The sequence below is a fragment of the Rousettus aegyptiacus genome, unplaced genomic scaffold (assembly GCF_014176215.1).
Source record: "Rousettus aegyptiacus isolate mRouAeg1 unplaced genomic scaffold, mRouAeg1.p scaffold_m13_p_13, whole genome shotgun sequence".
NCBI lineage: Eukaryota > Metazoa > Chordata > Mammalia > Chiroptera > Pteropodidae > Rousettus > Rousettus aegyptiacus.
The window spans coordinates 67,398,876-67,418,520 of record NW_023416288.1 but is presented as its reverse complement, the minus strand read 5'-3'; the positions used below and the strand labels follow the sequence as shown (position 1 = coordinate 67,418,520).

The 19,645-nt window shown below is 34.5% G+C and overlaps 1 protein-coding gene across 20 annotated transcripts in view; it reads right to left on the bottom strand.

The window, feature by feature from the left end:
- CADPS2 (calcium dependent secretion activator 2) overlaps positions 1–19,645 on the bottom strand; it is a 465,193-nt gene that overhangs the window by 105,943 nt on the left and 339,605 nt on the right. For all 20 annotated transcript variants that reach the window (XM_036230978.1, XM_016125157.2, XM_016125160.2 and 17 more), the window contains one exon: positions 7,535–7,636. In XM_036230978.1, coding sequence (XP_036086871.1) covers positions 7,535–7,636 — 102 coding nt within the window. The remainder of the gene's footprint in view (positions 1–7,534; positions 7,637–19,645) is intronic.

Here is a 19,645-nt window from a genome sequence, read left to right as displayed (position 1 = left end):
TCAGGGCTCTGAGGTCCCACTGGGCATGTTCTGAATTAGCATTAGCTGCCCATGATGTGTAACTAATTCAACACATTTACAGAGTACAAGTAATCCTGAATCAATAAAGTACAGAAAATAACTGCACAGAAGCTTAATTAATCTTTACAAAACAAGTTTTAAAAGAAGGGAATCATTCTGTCCTGCCTTTCAGGATAAATATTTTGGGTTTTTACCACTTTGACAGCTAAGTAACTGCAATGTGAAGTGGAAAATTCTCAATTATCAAAATAAAATTCAACCAAGTTTAATCCCTAATCGGAATAAACTGAAATGAAATTGAAAGCTCCCTTATTCCTACTTTAGTAAATTAATTACACAGATAAATGAGCCTATACAGACCTGTCCTACAACTGAGATATTTTTCCTAAGCCACTTTTAGATATAGTGTTTATTTTTATTATATATGTACATAGTCTAAGAGGAAATTTTTTCTAAAAGGTTTCTTTTCTGAAACACAGAAGTCCTTTATGTCAGTCCTACCCAATTCCTAAGTAATTTCTCTAGAAAAAATATTTTTTTAACTTTTAGCTGATTCTTTTGGTATTTCAATGCCATATCTCTAGCCTATGTGCTAATATTTTTAATTTTTGATTTTTTAGTTTTAGATATTATTCCAACTTCTCACTATGGAAGAGAAGCACTTATTTACTTATTTTTAAGCTTTATTTAGAGATGTGACAATGAACTGCACCTATTTAAAGCATGTAATTTGTAAGTTTTGATATATGTATATTTCCATTAAACCATCACTACAATCAATGTAAGGTATATATTCATGACCCCCAAACATTTCCTCTCCATCCCTGGGGCCCAGGCAACCACTGATTTACTTTCTGTCATCTGGATTAGTTTGTATTTTCTATAACTTTTTGTAAGAGGAATCATACAGTATATACTTTTTTTGGCTCTCATTTCTCTCAGCAGATTTTAATATTTATTCACGCTACGTATCAACAGTTCACTCCTTTTTTATTGCTCAGAAGTACTCCGATTCACTCTTTATTCCTTCCTTGTTGAAGATCATCTGGATCGTTTTCATCTTTTGGCTATTGTGAATAACGCTGGTATGAACATACATTCACGTGAGTCTTTCTATGGACATATGCTTTCATGGCTTTTAGGGTAATCCCTAAGAGAGAAATGTCTGGGTCACGTGTCAGGTGTTTAAATTTTTAAGAACCTGCAAACTATTTTGCAAAGTAGGTTTTACCATTTTAATTCCTATCAAGAGTGTATGCAGTTCCAGTTTCACATCCATACCAACACTTGTTAGTTCAGTAGTTTTTAAAAAGTATATTAATAGGTATGCAATAGCACCTCACTGTCGTTTTAATTGGTATTTTCCTAAAGAGTAATGATGTTGAGCATCTTTTCATATGCTCAAATATTTTAAAACAATTTTTTAACTGGGTCATTTCGTTTCTTATTAAGAGTTATTTATATATTTTGGGTAGTAGTCTTTGTAGAATATGTATTCTCTCACGTTCTGAGATTCATCTCTTTATTTCCTTAATAATGTCTTTGGGAGATCAAATGTTCTTAATGTTGATGAAGTTTAAGGTGATATTTTTCCATATATGAATCACGATTTTGTTGTTTTATTTAAGACACAGACTTTTTGTTTTCTAGATCTATCCATTTTGAGTTAACTTTTGTATCAGGAGTGAGGTACAGATTCAGGTTAATATTTTTGTATCTGCTGAAATAAGCATACTTTACATTTGTCTTTGTACATTTGTTGAAAGTCAATGACTATATGGGTGTGAGTCTATTTCTGGACTGACCGTACCACACTATCTTGATTATCATAGCTTTACAAGTAAGTCTTGAAATCAAGTATTAGCATTCCAATGCTATTCTTTTAAAAGTTATTTTGGCTGTGTAAGTTCTTTGCATTTCCATATGAATTTTAGAGTCAGGTTGCCAATTTCTACAAATTCTATTGGATTTTGATTGATATAACATAAACTAAAGATCGATTTAGGTTCTCCTTAATTTCTTTTAGCAAGACTTTGTATTTTTCAGTGTACAGGTTTTTGCACATCTTTTGTCAGAATGAACCCCAAGTATTCAATCATTTTTGTTGCTACGTAAATGATATTTTTTAAGTTTCAATTTCAGATTGTGTCTTGCTATTATATAGAAATAAATTGATATTTTTACATTTAGGATCCTACAACTTTTCTAAACTTATTAAGAACAGTAGCTTTTTTTGTAGTTTCCATAGGATTTCCTATATGGGCGGTCATATCATTTGTGAATAAAGACAATTTTACTTATTTTCCAGTTAGATGTCTTTCTTTTCCTGCCTCAACGCATTTGCTAGACCACCCAGTACAATTTTGAACAATTCTATCTTTTTGTCATTTTCTCTTTTGTTGGTTTTATTCTCTTCATTGGTCATATTTTATTATTTCTTTGTATGCTTGAACATTTTTGATGGAATGATAGGCATTGTTTCTTTATAATTTTATTGATGAATACTTCTGTATTCCTTTATTCTTGAACTTCATTTTGAAATGCAGTTAAATTACTTGAAAACAGCTTGATTCACTGAAATCATGATTATAACTCTCATTAGGAGAGACCATGAATATGTGTATTCTAGGGCTAATTTTTTTTCACTACTGAGGCAAAACTCTCTGGGTACTCTATCTGATGCCCATGAATTAGAAGGTTTCCACTCTGAGTGGTAGAAACTGGAACTACTAGCCCTGTGTTAGATTTAGAGATCTTCCCCTGCAATCCTTTCACATAGTTCTTTGCCTGACTGGATAATTTCCTCACACGCATGTACTGATCAATACTTAGCTGGGATCCTTAGATACCTGTATGTCTCTCTGTTCTCTCTTCTTTAGAACTCTGATCTGAATACTCTGGCTGCCTTAAACTCCCTAGATTTCCAACTCTGCCTCCTCAAGTCAGGATGTCCACTGGGATCCACTCAGGTCCCTTCTTTTTGGGACATAGATTGAAACACTCTCCTGGAGGTAAGCAGAGGAAATTAAAGGAGTTATTTCATTTGTTTCCCATCTCTCAGGAACCACTGTTATTCATCGTTTTATGTTTAGTGTCCAAAAAAAGCATTTTCCTCACATATTTTTTACTTAAAAAGAAAAGAAGGTTTCAGGTAGGAAGATAAATATCCTTTGTTACTCCATCTTGGATTCTTAATACAATATAATTCAGAACTCTAATGTAATCTAATACAATTAATTCCACACTCCATTTCTGGTGGGCAATAAATCTTCTCTCAACATGTTAAAATTTCTCAGTGTTGTGTCAATCTGATCTACTTAAAGAATTTTCTGACCTGACCCAGTGAAAACTGGCTATTCTCTAAGCTCAGTCATCACTTCAGGGTCTCTATTAATCACTGTCCCTTTACTCTGATACTAATTTCCCGTTTTAGAGCTTTTAACTCTTCCTCTTTCCTACCCCTCCTTTTTCTTGCTAAACTGCATTCTCCAGAAAGGAAACATGGGAAGCACATCTTTGAAGTCCTGCATATCTCAAAATATCATTATTCTACCATTACCCATGAACAAGACTTTTGCTGGTATAGAATTCTAGGCTGGAAGTAACCTTTCCTCAGAATTATAAAGTCACTGATGCAAAATTTTCTGGGTATCAGTACCATTCCTCACATCAAAATGAAGGCTGCAGAAGCAAAGGGTTGTTTTTTTAAAATTTTGTTCACTGCTTGACACTCAATAGTAGGCACACAATAAATATTTCTAGAATAAATGAAAGTTGAGAAGCCATTCTCATTCTTGATTCTTTGTATTTCAGGATCTTTTCTTTTATCCCCAAGAATCTGAAAATTCATGAAAATGTACCCTGATCAATATTTCAATCCATTGTGTTGGGCATTCATTTTGCTCTTTCAAGCTGAACACATGTCTTTTAATTCTGGAAAATATTTTTGAATAATTTTATTCAAACTTTTCTACCTTCATCCTTAACTGTTTCTGGAATCCTATTATTTATGATAAAATTTCTAAGCAGATCTTTAATTTTTCTTATCTTTGTACTCCTATGTTCCTATACCCCAACCCTACTTTCAGCAAGGTTTTATTAACTTAACCTTTCATTAGTGTGTACATATTTGTGTGTCATTCACATACAGCTTCTAAGAACTCTTATTTGTTCCAAGGTTTTTTTTATCCTTCCTTCCTTCTTTTCCTTCCTTCTACCTTCCCTCCCCTTCACTTCCTTTCCAACATGTTGTTTTTGTTTTCTAATGTTCTATTTTTCAAACCAAAGATATCAGTAATAGATTCTCCCAACTGCTTCTTCCCCCATTTTCTTCTTCATATACAATCCTTTGTTTGTTTGTTTGTTTTCCAAGTTACTTTTTTAGTATTTACTTGCTCTGGGCTCTGTCTTCCAGAGTAAATACTTTCCTCAAATGTCTGATGACCTTGGCTGTTTGATGATGCTCAAAAGTGCGGTATTAAAAAACAGAATGGAAGCTACATACCCTAAGTAGGGTACATGTATCCCATGGTGTTTGCTGAAGGGGAATCCGGTTGGGCTCTTTCAGTGGGAGTCTTTATCGTCCACAGCTTTAGGTGTTTTTTCTTGGACTAGTCAGAGTTTCAGGGGAAGACGTTTATAATATGCCTGGAAGGTATAAACCTGCCTGCCTGCCTGGTAGCATTTTGGGAGTCAAGTGTGTGAGCTGGAAGGAGAAAGCTGTGATTCTCAGATTTCAGAATAAACGTTTATTTAATTTCCAGGTTTATAAACCCGAGTTCCAACTGCTTGATGTTTCCTCCCATCCTCCACCCCAGTCCAGGTACCCTCTAATTTTACTCTCTCCAGAGAATGACTCTGCAGGGCCCTGCCAGGGGAGGGGAGGGGCAGTGCCTGGCTGCCACGTTGGAAAAGAGACGTGAGGCTCTAAGTGAGTTTTAAGCATATTTACAATAAATTGTCCTTCACTCTTAATTTCTACCAAGGCCATGATACTGGCAATCCCTAAACATTTTGGTGATCGTTTGACATAAATTGAATTATTTTTTGTTTTCCCCACTGCCAGTTTTTCCCTGGGTGGCTAAATTAGATATGATTCAGCTATCTGACTTCCAAAAATTGTTTTCCCATTTTTTTCCTCTTTTACTTTAGTTGTCCTTGTAGGTTTATGTGTTCTGGAAAAAATGTTGTTATTTTAGTTAGGTTCTAAGAGAAAGCTAAGCCAGACATACATCAATATTCTATCGTTAATCAGAAATTCCTCAATTGTGTTTAATTTAGTTTGCCTTATTGTTTTATCTGTGTCTTTGAAATCCTTTTCTGGAATACAGCTGGACCTAAATAAACAAATTTCTATATAAGAGTTATTAACAGTACTGTGATTACTTCTTTAGTGTGAACTGATAAGTAATCTGTGTTCTTTCCAAATTTTAACACAAATGACTAAGGAAGATCATTGGTAGAATCTTTATGAAAATCCTCACGGACAATTTAAAAATTTTTACAAACTTGCCTATGTGGACAACTATCTATTTTATTTTAGTCCCATTTCCTCTTATCCTGTCTTTTATGGATTCAGAAAACAAAAACAAAAACAGAACTGGCAAGATTTACAGAAACTCTATAAACATCAAAAAGGAACATAAAAGTCGGCCCAAAATGTCTACACCGATTCATTTCAGTTCTTGTCCTCAGTACATCAAAGAAATAAAAGCTAAAAAGGATTATAAAGGACATCTTTAGAGAAATTATTAAAAGAGGACATACGTGTAAGAGAAAGAGGGAACACAACTGTGAGAAGGGAAATGAACACAATAAATAACGTGGACAACTAACTGCCCTTCCCTGTCTCCCCCTGTGTAGTTGCTGGGCAGCCGTGAGGGGCACTGAACTCCCCTGGTGGGATGGCTCAGATTAGGCTAATTCAATCACGGTGATCCCATTGCTCTTACGTGACTGACTGAGGCATTTAGTGCATCCCCTGGCCGCTGGGCTGGTTTAGGACTGGCCCATGACCTATTTAGAGCAAATGAGATATGAGGAATAATTTGCTAGGATCTTCTAAGGAAACTTTTCATGATCTTAAGGGAGCATCACAGAAAGAGATGGCCTCTACTACTTCCCCTGAAAACTGGCATGTATGGATGTGAGACCAAGGAATTCTGTGGTCTTGCTACCAATGTGGGGATGAAGGCATCTCATGAAGGACAGCCATATAAAAATCACAGAGAAACAGAGCGGTGGCTTCTGAATTCGGCTTGTCTTGAAGTTCACCCTACCTGAGATCTGCAGGTAAGTGAGCACACACATTAATTTGTTTAAACCAGTTTGAGGTAGGACCTGTTACAGATGAAAGCACTGATATAGATAACTATGGTGATGTTTATAGTTGGTGATATAGCTATTCAGTTGAATTATAAGCTCTGTCTCAATGTTAAAAAAGGGAAAACTGTATGAGATTAAAAGACATATACAATAAATTTATGTAAGGGTCTCTATACAACTAAGAGACAACAAGAGCAACTGTAGAAACATTCCCTGCAAATGCAAAAGAAAAAAAAAGGCTTTCCCCGTGTCTCCATGTTGTTTATTTAAAAAAATCAGCAGAGAATCTAATCTTAACTCTGTTAGTTGAATTTGGCTATGCTTTCAAGAACAGTGTTTCCTAATGTGAATCTATTGATCTTTTAGGCAAAAATTGTCCAATGTGAGACTGTCCTATGCATTGCATTCCTAAACCCAGCACTAAATGACTGTCCCCATGTCTGGTTATTGTAACAACGAAAATTCTCCCTCATTCACTAACGTGAAGGTGGTGCTACCAGCCCTAGTTGAAATCACTAATGTATGGGAAGAGATGCACAGTATATCCTTCGAAGATTCATTCTTTCCTTCAATATTATTTTAAAATCAGAGTGTAAGTTTTTCATATTACAAATAAGGAAACTGAGGCCCAGAGTGGCTAGCCATATACCATTCAAAAGGTTAAATAGCAGTTTTTTAAAACTGTTACAGGGGACTATTAACTGAGTTTATTTTTTCAGTAAGTTCACATGAAATGATCCCAAATCACATACCTGCGATGTGACAGACATGCTATAAGACACAATATGTGGACACGGCCATGTTTTGTATGATCTAATGATGACTGACAGAAAAGGAAACCTATAGACATATTTCTGTTTTTAACCATAAGGTTCTGTTGAGCTAAATATAACCAGGGAAAAAGAAATATCATCAAGGCATTTAACTCTCACTCTGCAGATAATTTTTAAACAAGGGATATGCTAGACACTGTGGCAGAAGTAGCATGGCTATGGCAGGGTGAGGGCTTACTTAAACGAGCCTACTGAATGGCAGGCTGAGAAGCAGATCAAAGATTGAGGAACCTGGAAAAGAAGCTACTGATAATTCTTGAGCAGACAGAGAAAGACATAAACATTTGTAAGGGATTGGAGGGTTGAGTGAAGTCATAAAGGAAATACTTGTATGTATGAAGGAATTGAGTATATACCTGAAATGGCTTATCTGATTTTCTAAAAGGAAAGAGAGTCTCTCTTTTATCTCCTCAAATCTCTCTTTTTCTTCCATTGACACCGTTCCAATTCCGTCAGGTCTGAAAAACAATCAGAATCAGTAATTTATTTTATATATTTTATATCAAATATGTAGATATATAGCTCTGAAAAATCCAAATAATTAAAGAAAATGCTTATCAGTCTACAGTATACATATTACTTGTGTCTACAGTAGAAATTTATTGGAGATATTTATAGCCATTTGCTTCATATTTTGACCTGGAATGAATGGAACAAAATTATTCTCTTTTAGACAGCCTTCAAGGTAAAGGATTACAATAAATATTTCCCAGATTCACAGAAAACAATGACTAGTCCTTGAGAATGGCAGTGAAAAGAGTTTTATAGTGGTACCAAACATTTGACCAATTAAATGAATATCCCCTGAATGAAAATATTATAAAAAAATACTGAATGCTAGCTAAACTGTCTTAACTGCTTCTCTTCCAAATGAAGAATAAACATAAAAGAGGAGATTTAATTTTATTTGTAAGAAATGTAGAAATTTGTGCTCTACTGCTCTATTTTGTTTAAATATGTGGACATATGTAAAAATAAATATTTGAATAAAAATACACAGAAAAGACCAGCTATGTTTCTTTTCAAGATTTTTATGCTTAAACAAATATCCCTATGGAATTAAGGTGAGTTTTCATTAGGACTTTTAAAAGTAGTTATGAAGAATGAACAGAAATCTTTTTTTTTTTTACTAAGATTAGCATTGGAGATATAAAATACATTAAATGGTAGAGATTTGGAATTTATTCTGTATCAATTTAAGTATCTGAGTGTATAGCAATCATCTAGAATTTTGAACACATACGTTTTAACTGTCTTTGCTAACACAGAAGAAAAGGTATAGTAATTTCATATTATTTCAAAATCTATATATTTCAACAACAAAATGAATCTTTTTACACTTGATAATTAATAGCAATGATTCCTTCCCCTATTAGCTCATTTTTATAAAGATTATCTTTTCATTCCTGAAGAGTTATACATTTATCATTCTGATTTACTAATTTTTAAAGGTTATGTATAAAATAGGTAGAAACAAAGCTTATGAAAAACAAAGAAAATGAATGCTTAAAATAACTTTCCCCAATAAGATTTTTCTTTATATATACATATATACATATATGTGTGTGTTTCTTTGATAGTAGTAAACTAGTCAATTAGGATGGAAGCAATTAATTTTAAAGTTATACCTGAATCACATTGACACAAAGACCTTTTATTTATCAAAGCATCATTTAAGTCTAAAGTTTTTTTCCAATATGCAGTAAATAATTTATTTCAGAAACATGCATGCTGCTAGAATTTATGCTTTGAAAATATTTCTTACAATTATATTTTGTTCCTAAATAGGGAAATGTCAATTATCTAATATCATAAACAGAATTTTCCATCAGAATAAGTTTGAATGTTAACTACAGAAAAAATAATGACAAAATATTGGTCTTCCAAATATTTTTAGGAAGAATAAAAGAAAATCTGACCTCTAAATTATGAAGCAATGAAATATGAGCTAGCTCTAATGTTTTATAATAATAATGGATTTTTTTAATTTTTATTTCAGAGTCAATTCTCACTGTGCAAAATGACAGCACACAACCCAGACTACACCTTATGAATATGTATTGAAAATGACCACAAAAGTTTAGCCTAAATGTTCTATATAAATCATTAATTCGGGAATTTGGGCATTTAAACGAAAATTATAACTACATTATGTTATTTAATGGACAGCAATAAAAACTCATCCTGCAAGGTTGCATGCAGGTGGTTATTTCACTAAATACACCTATGCACACTTGATGGAAAGGAGCAAAGAACACAGTTTTACTGTTCTGATGACTGACTTTGGCTTTGCTCTCTGACTCATGCCACAGGGTTATATTTGAGTGAATTTCCTGTTTGCTTGAACTGTCAAAGGAGGCTGTGATCCACAGTGATGCAGCAAGTCTGTCATTTTAAACTTCACTGAGGCATACTGCCCACCTAAGGAATGGAGCCAGGGGTTCAGGTGATGAAAGGTGAGAAAGGTAAGTCTGGGGGACATCACTTACGTCAACCTTCGCTAAGATAAAGACTTATATATACACAGTGAAGGTTTACTGAGTTTATTACTAAATTAGGTACAAGCTGACAGGTTAAATAGAACATTTAATATTTTGGACTTGCTCTTATTCAGATGTCCTTATCTTAGTGTATATAACAGACTATGTACTAAATATTAGGTATATGAAGTGGTCTTCTATATCTAAATTATTGGGAATAAATGGCAACTTTACTACAGTCAGGCCTGAAGGTAACAGCTCTTTCTAAAATTATTCTTTCAGCCAATGCAAATACTTTCTGTGTTATCAATGTCTTCCTGTCATGGGCATTACTAAAACAAGCACACCAATTATCAGTTTCAAAATTTTAAATATGCGCCTGGTACTGTGCTGGGTGTTTTGTATGAATAACAAGACAGGATGCTCACAACCACCCTTTCTCCAGGCTCCAAGGAAGGAGGCTGTCAGGGTTCAGGAAGGTTAGGTTACTTTCCCAAGGTCACACAGCTAGTAAGTGCTGGAGCCTAGATTTGAACCCAGGTTTCTTATACTCTAAAGTCAGTGCTATTAGTGCTGATGCCTTATTTTCTTTCCTCCAATTTTACAGAAAATACTAAAGAGCAATAAAAAAAAGACACTACTAGAAAATGGAAGCTTTATCTGAGATGCAATAATGGTGAAACTATTTTAAATACATGTACGTCGGACATTTCCTATGTTACTTGTACTAAAGGCAAAGAGCTTAAAAATCAATAAAATTTAAAATACCTATCAGTGAAGCAGTGATTCAATTAAAAAAGATCTCAACAAAGGAAGTATGTGCTTTCATACATTACAAAATATGTATTTGAGAAAAACTTAAGCCAGTTATATTTTAAGAATATTTATCCAGTAGACTAATAAGAGATTTAAAATAATGGCTTTATAAACTCAGGTTTTAAAGTAATTTCTGTCTGCTATACCTTTAAGACAGAACCTGATCATCCGTCACTTCACTTCCTCTCCTTTGGTTCCAGCCATCACCAGCTCTCTCCCGAGTATGGCTGCAACTTCTTTGGTCTCTCTCCTCCAGTTTTTTCCTCGTCAGAGTGTTGACAACACAGCATTGAGACTTTTTAAAGCATAAGTCCTATCCCTGTAATGTTGGCACTCATTGCAAGCGTCAAAACCCTTATGATGGTCTACGAGACTTTATATGATCCTCCTTCCCCACACTCACTCTCTGACCTCCTCTATCCCCTCACAGCAAGTCCCTCTAGCTCCAGACACACTGGCCTCCTAGGCAGCTGCAAACGTATGAAGGATGCTCTGCCTCGAGGCCTCTGCATGCACTTCTTCAGCTGCCCTGGAGCTCTTTCCCTAGGTGCACACATGGCTTGCTCACTCCCCTCCTTCTCATTTCTACGGACATAACTCAAGATTACTGAGGTTATCTCTAACTACTAGATGTAAAGGTGTAATCCCTCATTCCCATAGGCCTCTTTCCTTTAACATGTTTTATTGCTTACCATTGTACATGTGGCTGTTATCCAACATGTGACATATTTATTAGTTTATTGTCTGCCTTCTTTGTATTGTACCCCTACAGCCCAGAATAGTAGCTGGTATACTGTTGACGTTCAATACATAAATGTCAAAGAAATGAATGAGTGATACATAGAACATGAAAATATCAGCCCTATATGATTATGAAAATTCATGAATTAGTAATATCACAAATATTATTCATTAGTATTAATATGGCATAAGTTATTTGGAACATTTTTTATCATATAATAGTAGGAAAAATAGAAATTTTTTTGAAAAGCAAACAAAGGCAGGAATTACAGTTAAGTATTCTGGGTAAAAAGAGCTCTAAAAAAGTTTGTATTTATTTACACTTAGCAGGACATTTTTAGTGTTTATTTGTCATTTTAATTATTAGTGAAATTATTTACTTTAAATCTCAGGAATTTTTTTTCCTTAGATTATAAAAAGAATACTGTCTCTTTGTCTCTTTGACACTGATAAAAAGACTATGTTAAAATGTGGTTACTAAAAATTCTAACATAAAGATAAGTTTCCTGATTTGAATATTACTCAGCCAAAAAAAGATGAAATACTGCCATTTGTCACTTATGACAATCTGGATGGATCTTGAGATAGTCTTGCTAAGAGAAATAAGTAAGATGGAAAAAGTCGAAAACCATATGATTTCACTTACATGTGAGATATCAAACTGAAAACAACAAATGAATATGACAAACAGCCAAAAACTCCTAGACACAGATAACAGTCTAGTGGTTACCAGAGGAAAAGGGGAGGGGGGAGGTAGAAAAGGGGGTCAAATGTATGGTGATGGGAAAAGATTTGACTTTGGGTGGTGAACATAGAAAGCAATATACAGATGATGTATTATAGAACTGTACCCTGGAAACCTATATAATTTTATTAACCAATCTCACCCTAATAAATTTAATTAAAGAAATGAATGTTAATTTGGGTTTAACTCTACACTAATAATTAAATATTAAAGTAGTTTCAATGAGAAGGGAATATATTCTCATGTATCAAGATTTAATATTTTTGTTTTTTTCCTGAGGCCTGGTAGTTATTGAAACTACATGCTTTTAATAAAAAGAGTGCTCTGTTACAGAAGATATGAAAAAATTATAAAACAGTCTAATAGTAGGTACGTATATTTTAATTATAGATATTGTCAGGTAAGTATGACTTGGAACTTACATAATAAGCAATTGAATATCAAGTGTAATTGTGTCTATGTTAATTATACTTCAAAGATTCTTAAAAAATAGAATTTGTATAATAGAACCTTCTGCTGTTGATGCTTAATAGCCTGATCTCACATCTGTCTAGGGGCCACAGTCAGTTTTATGAGAAATTATCACACTCACATGTTCACATGCATACATACACAACACCTTTCTGAAAGCCAGATTTATCCAAAAATAGTTCCTACACATACTAAGGCCTACATAAATCAATTTCATTAAATTCCTCCATGAACTAAGGGATTTTATAATTTGTGCTATTCAAGATTTATTGGTCGTCAAATGTTTTAGGGAACAGTAGTCCTGTGACATACTCCAACCAAAAGAGTTAAATAGTCCAAGTATTTTTGGAACAATACAAATTGTTAAGACCTTCTTGCAGATTCATAGTGAAACTAAAGCATATTAAGGAGTCTGAGAAGCCTGAGAGTAAAGAAATCTGTTTAACTTTGTTTAAACAGCATGTCCCAAAATTATCTTGTCACGGGATCGACCCAAAATTCTCACTTCAAAAGCATTATTATTGCTGATATGCATTTGTTTTATTAATGAAAACTGTAACATCTTCTACAGTTATTTTCTCAATCACTTTACCAGCTGGACAGGTTTAGACACTTGAGGGATAAGTGTATCCTTGGCTTTATCATCTCTTGAACCCTACATACTGTCTAGAGTAAAGAGCTCCGGCAGCTTGTAGGTTGAATAAACACATCAGAAATTAACATTGTATAGAAAAGTCTGATAGATTGAGGAGATAGAGCTCCTTTACTCTCCCCCTGGAAACTCCTCCCTCTTCAACTCACCAGGTAAATTTGTTTATGCCAGAAGTTTGGTTGTTTGTGGTAAAAGATGTTTTGCAAGCAAGAAGTGGGCAAATGATGAAGTTCATGGTGCTTTTGAGTTTCTTATAGGCTTCTTTTCACCTTCCCTAGTCTATGAGGAATGTATGACATCTTAGCTTCCCCTAAAGAAGTGAGAAAGGGAGAGACACCTAGAAGGTGGTATTTCTGAATTGTCAATTCTGCTTGAAGCACAGCAGGTAAAAGTCACTTTGCGCTTCGTGTATTTCCCACCAATATCCATTTGTGAACAGAATCAAAAAGAGAGGAAGACACAGCACGAGAATAAGAAATGATGGAAGATGAGGGAGGAAACAATAATCTCTTCTTATTTTTGTTCCCCAACCTATAACACCTCCTATTGTTTCAAACAAAATGATATATCATTTAGATGGCCATATATATTACATATCAGTGTCCTTTTACTTCTCTTGAAATTTTACATATTCAAAGAAGAAATTAATTTGACCCCTATACATTCACTGAGACAGAAGAAACAGATTTTCTGTGAGAAAAGATTTTAAAGACATTTTGAAGTAATTTTTCTTTTTCCAAACACTCCTCCCTCCTAATTCTTTTCTTATTTGAATTTCCTACTGCATTCTATTTTTTGAAGGTTTTTAAAGAGTTGACATTTCTACAGAGAAAGCATAATCTGACTCTATGAATACATATGATCTTGTGACTTCTTTTTTGTGTTAAGGTAGTGATACTCCAAGGATAGTTATCAAGATTTTTGATAACTGGCCTCTCCTGGAACCAACCAACTAACCAACTGAACATTCTTGGACTAATCCAAATTAAACTCACCACTGCACACAGCTCTAAAATATTGGGGGAGGCGATTTTATAATAAAAATAAAGTTATGGTTGATGTAGTTTTCTCTGATATTAATATTGCCCTCTGCCCCATACTAAACATTAATATTTTTCTTAAATGACTTTTTTTTTTTAATTAAAGGACAATAGACACACCATAATTTGAACAGAGGGAATCAGAAAAACACAAAGACAAAAGTTAAAATTTCTTATAAATGTCTCAACCAGAAATAACTGATAACACTATTTGGTAAATATAATTTCAGTCTTCTTTCTATAAATGTAAGGATCTATTGTACATTCTGATTCATAATTTTATTCTTTTAATGAGCTATAAACATTTTTTATATGAAAATATTCTAATATATGCTTTTTAATGGAATTATGGCATTTCATTACATGAATATGCCATAATTTATTAATCTAATACTCCATTGGGAAAAATTTAGACTTTTTTCCTCTTTGTTTTCCTACCATATATATTACTACAATAAGTAATCTTATACTATATATTTTAACTCATCTGTGATGGTTTCCTTGGAACAAATTCCTGAAAATATATTGTTAGGTTAAACGGTGCTATGTATTGAATTGTGTCTCCCCACTCCAAATTCATATGTTGAAGTTCTAACCACCAATGGGACCAGATTTGAATATAAAGCTTTTAAGAGATAATTAAAATTGCATGAGGTCATAAAGGTGGGGTCTTAATCTGATGGGATTGGTGGTCTTATAACAGGAAGGAGAGTGAGATCTTTTTCTGTTACGTGATAACTCAGAGAGAAGGTCTTCCTGGCCTCCCCAGAACCTGACCATTCTGGCACCCTGATCTCGGACTTCCAGTCTCCAGAACTGTAAGAAAATAAATTTCTGTTGTTTAAACCACCCAGTCTATGATACTTTGTTATGGCAGCCCGAGCTAACTAAGGCAAAAGGGATAATATTTTGGGGGCATTTGATAAATATTACAAAATTGCTTTTTAAGAAAGCACTTATCAGCTTACACTCTGACCCATGGTGCATGAAATTATTAATGTCTTTGCAACCTCATCAACTGTGGTCTTTGCCATGTGTTACAATTATTTTCTATTTTATATATAAAAAGGGGATTTCATTGTTTTAACTATATTAATTTCCATGGTGTAAAATGGCACATTCTTGCTGGTTATAGAAGGTCATTCTGTGGGCTATAAAAATCATTGTGTTTAAGAACATTTAATTCTACTTATGAAGTGCCCCAATGTGCCTATACAATTCGTAAACAAATGGTTCAATATCATCCATTTACTTACTCAACAAAGAGATACTGGGAACCTGGCTGTGTCCTGGGGATATGATATGAGGACGACAGAAATGATCCCTGGTCTGCCTACCAGAGATTATAGTAGGGAAAAGCATAAAAAGGAAAATCACGCAGTCAGTGTACAGTTACATTTAAGGAGGGCAAAAGTACAAAGATCTGATGTAGTTTAGATATTCAGGAGGATTCAGTTTGGGAATGATATTTAAGCAGCAGTTAGGGGGACCCTGAAGCAGAGGCATAACAGGAGGTTCTTCATAAAGAGGTCTAATTTCTTTGAAGTGCAGATTTTATCATGTGACTTCTGTTCCTAATACAATGGATTTACTTGAGACTCCCCAAATCCCTCTTCACTATAAAACACCTAAACACTACATACAAAAAGTGAATCAGGAGCTGAAACCAAAGTCGGGGTGAAAGTGAATACCAGGGCTGCCTTGCAGGCAAATGTTGGTACCAAGGAGGCTTTACAGCTATGTTCAAGGGAGTGGACCACTGAGTAAGAGGCCTAATGTGCATGGGCCACTGAAACTGAGATTCCTGTGAAAAATGGGACCTTTAATTGGGCTACACTAACAGTGAAAGGATGAGCTAGAAAGAATCAATAACTTTGCAAAGGAAAGACAAGGAAATCTGTTTGTTTCTACACACCTATAGATTGAGTGAAAATGGTCTTTCCTGAGAATATGCACCATAGGCCTGACCTCATTATATTGCATACTAGCTGTGTAATCAAGGAATGTCCAAGATGAGAAAATAAAGTATCTCTAGTAGCACCCCTATTACCAAGTAAAAGCAAGAGCAAATCTTTGGAGGAAAGCATTCTTGATCCAATCCTTGTAAAATTCCCACGGATTAGTTTCAAATATATATGAAATATATATATTTTATATGTTTACTATAAAAAGTTCTAGTGGAATAAGAAAACATGACTAAGGTGTAAACATCAGCAGAAGCCATAGATACAAACATAAGAAAACTTCGTTATTGCAATAATCACAATATAAAATGATAAAAAGTCTAAAAAAACAAAAAAGGGAATAAAGACCAAGAAAGGAATAAGAGCTATTCGTAAATGACCAAGCAGTGTTCAAAAAAGAATCAAATAGAATTTCAAGAACTAAAAGATTTAATAACACATATTAACAGTTCAAAAGTGGATTAAAAAGTAGATGTCATAGATGAAAAGAGAATTAAGGGACCAGAGTAAGGATTGGCAAACTGTATAGCCCACCACCTGTTTTTGTGATAAAATTTTATTGAAAACAAGCCACACTCATTCATTGACATATCATCCATGGCCGTTTTTACACTATGATGGCAGAGTTGAGTAATTGTGACAGAGACCACATGGTCCACAAAGACCAGAATATTTATGTTTACTATCTGGCCCTTTATAGAAAAACTTTTCAAGTCCTGAACTAGAAGGCAGAACTGGTAACATTACACAGAACGTGCTGAAAAAATAAGTAGATAAAATATATACTAGAGACATTAAGAGATAAAGACAAAATACCTAATATATGCATAATTGGAGTTTCATATAAAAGAGATAATATTTTAGAACTGATGATAAACACGGATCTTCAGATTCCAATCAGATTAAATGGAAAGAAATCTACACTTATTTAATATCAGGGCAGATAAATCAGACAAATTCCAAACAGAGTATATGAAAATAAGTGAACAGTAGATACATAGGAAATATAGTCAATAATATTATAACTATGCATAGACTCATTGGGCAATGACTTTGTAAATTATATAAATGTCTAACCACTATGCTGTACACCTGAAACTAATATAAAGTATTAAATGTGAACTGTAACTGAAAAAAAATTTCTAGAGTGAGGCTTAAGCTTTACTATTTTAATCCTCAAGTGATTCTAATGTGGTGATTATACAGATTAGTATAATCCATGAGCTTCGTTTTATAAACACAGAAACAAAAGGTGCAATATTGATACTGACCTATTCAGGAAAACATAGCTATTTGAGTCTGGTACCAGGATTATAACTCTACTGTCAAGTACAATCTGGTGACTACAGGGATATATGATAGAGTGATACATGATCCACAATAAGCCAATGTGATATATATACAAAAAAACTGATGCAATAATTAAATGTCTTTCTACAACCAAGTCCCCACACTCAGATGGTTTTAAAGATGAGTTATTGATTAATCTAAAAAAAACAATTAAGTTGTTTGAATCTAATACAAAACAAGTAGAAAAACTTCCCAATTCATTTCATATGGCTGCAATAATCTGCATACCAAATCTTGACGAAAATAGTACAAGAACGGACTGTAACAGGCCAATCTTGAGCATCATCATAGATCTAAAAATCTCAAACTGCCTGGCAACAGCAACGATGAATGGTACAGATGTACATATACAGCCTTTCATCTTGTATTCATGTTAACAGCATTACATTTCTACTATGTTCTTAAAAATTTTACTATGTTAAAAAACTACATGGCGGTGCAACTCGAGACCCCAAACATTTTCCCACACCTAACTGTATACTAAGAAGCCTTTAAAGGTCTCAAGTTTAAGACAAGCTATACCAGAGGAGTAGCTCACACTTCTGTTTGTTGTACGCCTGATCTATATTCTAACACATGTTGAAACGTTCATCTTACTTTGTCTCTTTCTCAACGATTTACCTTCAGGAGGCTCTTTGGTGCATTGTTGCAGAAACACTCAGTTTGCTGTCAGTGAATGGTGTGGAGGGAAAACAGGGGAAACCGATTAAGTGGCCTTAGTGACTACTCTCCAAGTTGCGGTATGGCGACCTGCTTACCTTGGATGATGGGGGAGGGGAGGGTCTTGGCTCCTGCTTTTGGTTGTGTCTTGTCACTACCACATTAGGTCCAAGGTCCACAATGTTTTCCAGCAACAGATCGAGGTTATGTTTGTTACAGGATGTGTGTAATCTAATGTTAACTTTGTGGTCATAAAGTATCGAGCCATCAAGCAGCTTTTTTAGTAGACCAATCTTTTGTCACTAACGTGTTCTGAGACATACTGTGATGGGGCTGGGATGACAGAGGGGAAGGGGAGGACCCGGAACCCCACCAGGGCTCCTCCTTATGATGATGGACAGTAGATGCTGAGAGATACCTACTCAGTGCATCTCCAGCCTCATCTTATGTCTTGAGACTTGTCTAGAGTATGCCACTACAACAACGACACTCTCGAAGGTCACCTTTGCGTTGCCGGTCTTTTACAAAGCGATTTCCAAAAGCTCATTTAACTACTATATTGTATGTAAAATATCACCAATTTGATATTTAAGTGATACTGTCATTTACAGAGTGCTTACACAATTTTCTGTGACCTAGTTGGGAAAGATTAATGTCAGATAGATGTCATTAATCTTATTATTCATAATGAACAGATGGGAAATTGAGACAGGACCAATTGCTCAAAGTAAAATAGCTCGTAAGTAGAATTTCCAGGATCGAAAGACAGATGTTCCTAGCTCAGTGCTACTTCCAACATACCAAGTCTCTCCCAACACCACTCTCACTTCCTCTTTTCCATCTCATTTTAACAGGCATGATTACTTGCTTGAGTATTGAACTTGAGGTTGGGTGGAGATTTATGCTACTCCTGGGAAAGTTAGAGGCAGATCTGGGGTTGTTCTATAGCTTCTGATAGAGTAAAAAAAAAAAAAAAAAAAAAAAACCCAGCAGTGTGTATATAAAAGGTATCCTGATAACGGTCCTGTCCACCTTTGCCCACAAAGTACGCAGGAGGAAGTCTGTTGGACTGGACACAGTATGTAAGGATAACCTTGCTTTGACATTTGATCTGTTTGCCCACCTGTCCCAAAGTGAATTTCTAGATTTGGAATTTGTATGGCATTTATACTTAATTTCTCTATGCCATATATCTAGGACTAGAATTAAGAAGTGGTAATGAAAATTCATAATGATTCTATTTGATGTAATTATCTAGGACTTTACTCAAAAACGTATCTCTAAAACTAGAGGCGGGAAGTTGAGATATAATTTCTGAAGTCATAGGTAAAAAGAAAGGTTATCATCTGTGAATATGGAGGTATTGTGTTATGATTTGACTGCTGTCCATAAAGATTGTCTACCACTCTGTGATATGATCTGGACTCCACAGAAAATAGGGATTACTTTATATATAAACTATAGTCATGCTGTACTCCTGCACCCTGTACTTGAGAGCTAGCACATGTGACCTGGCCTTTGTCAGGCGTGTAGCAGCTCTAAGATGGT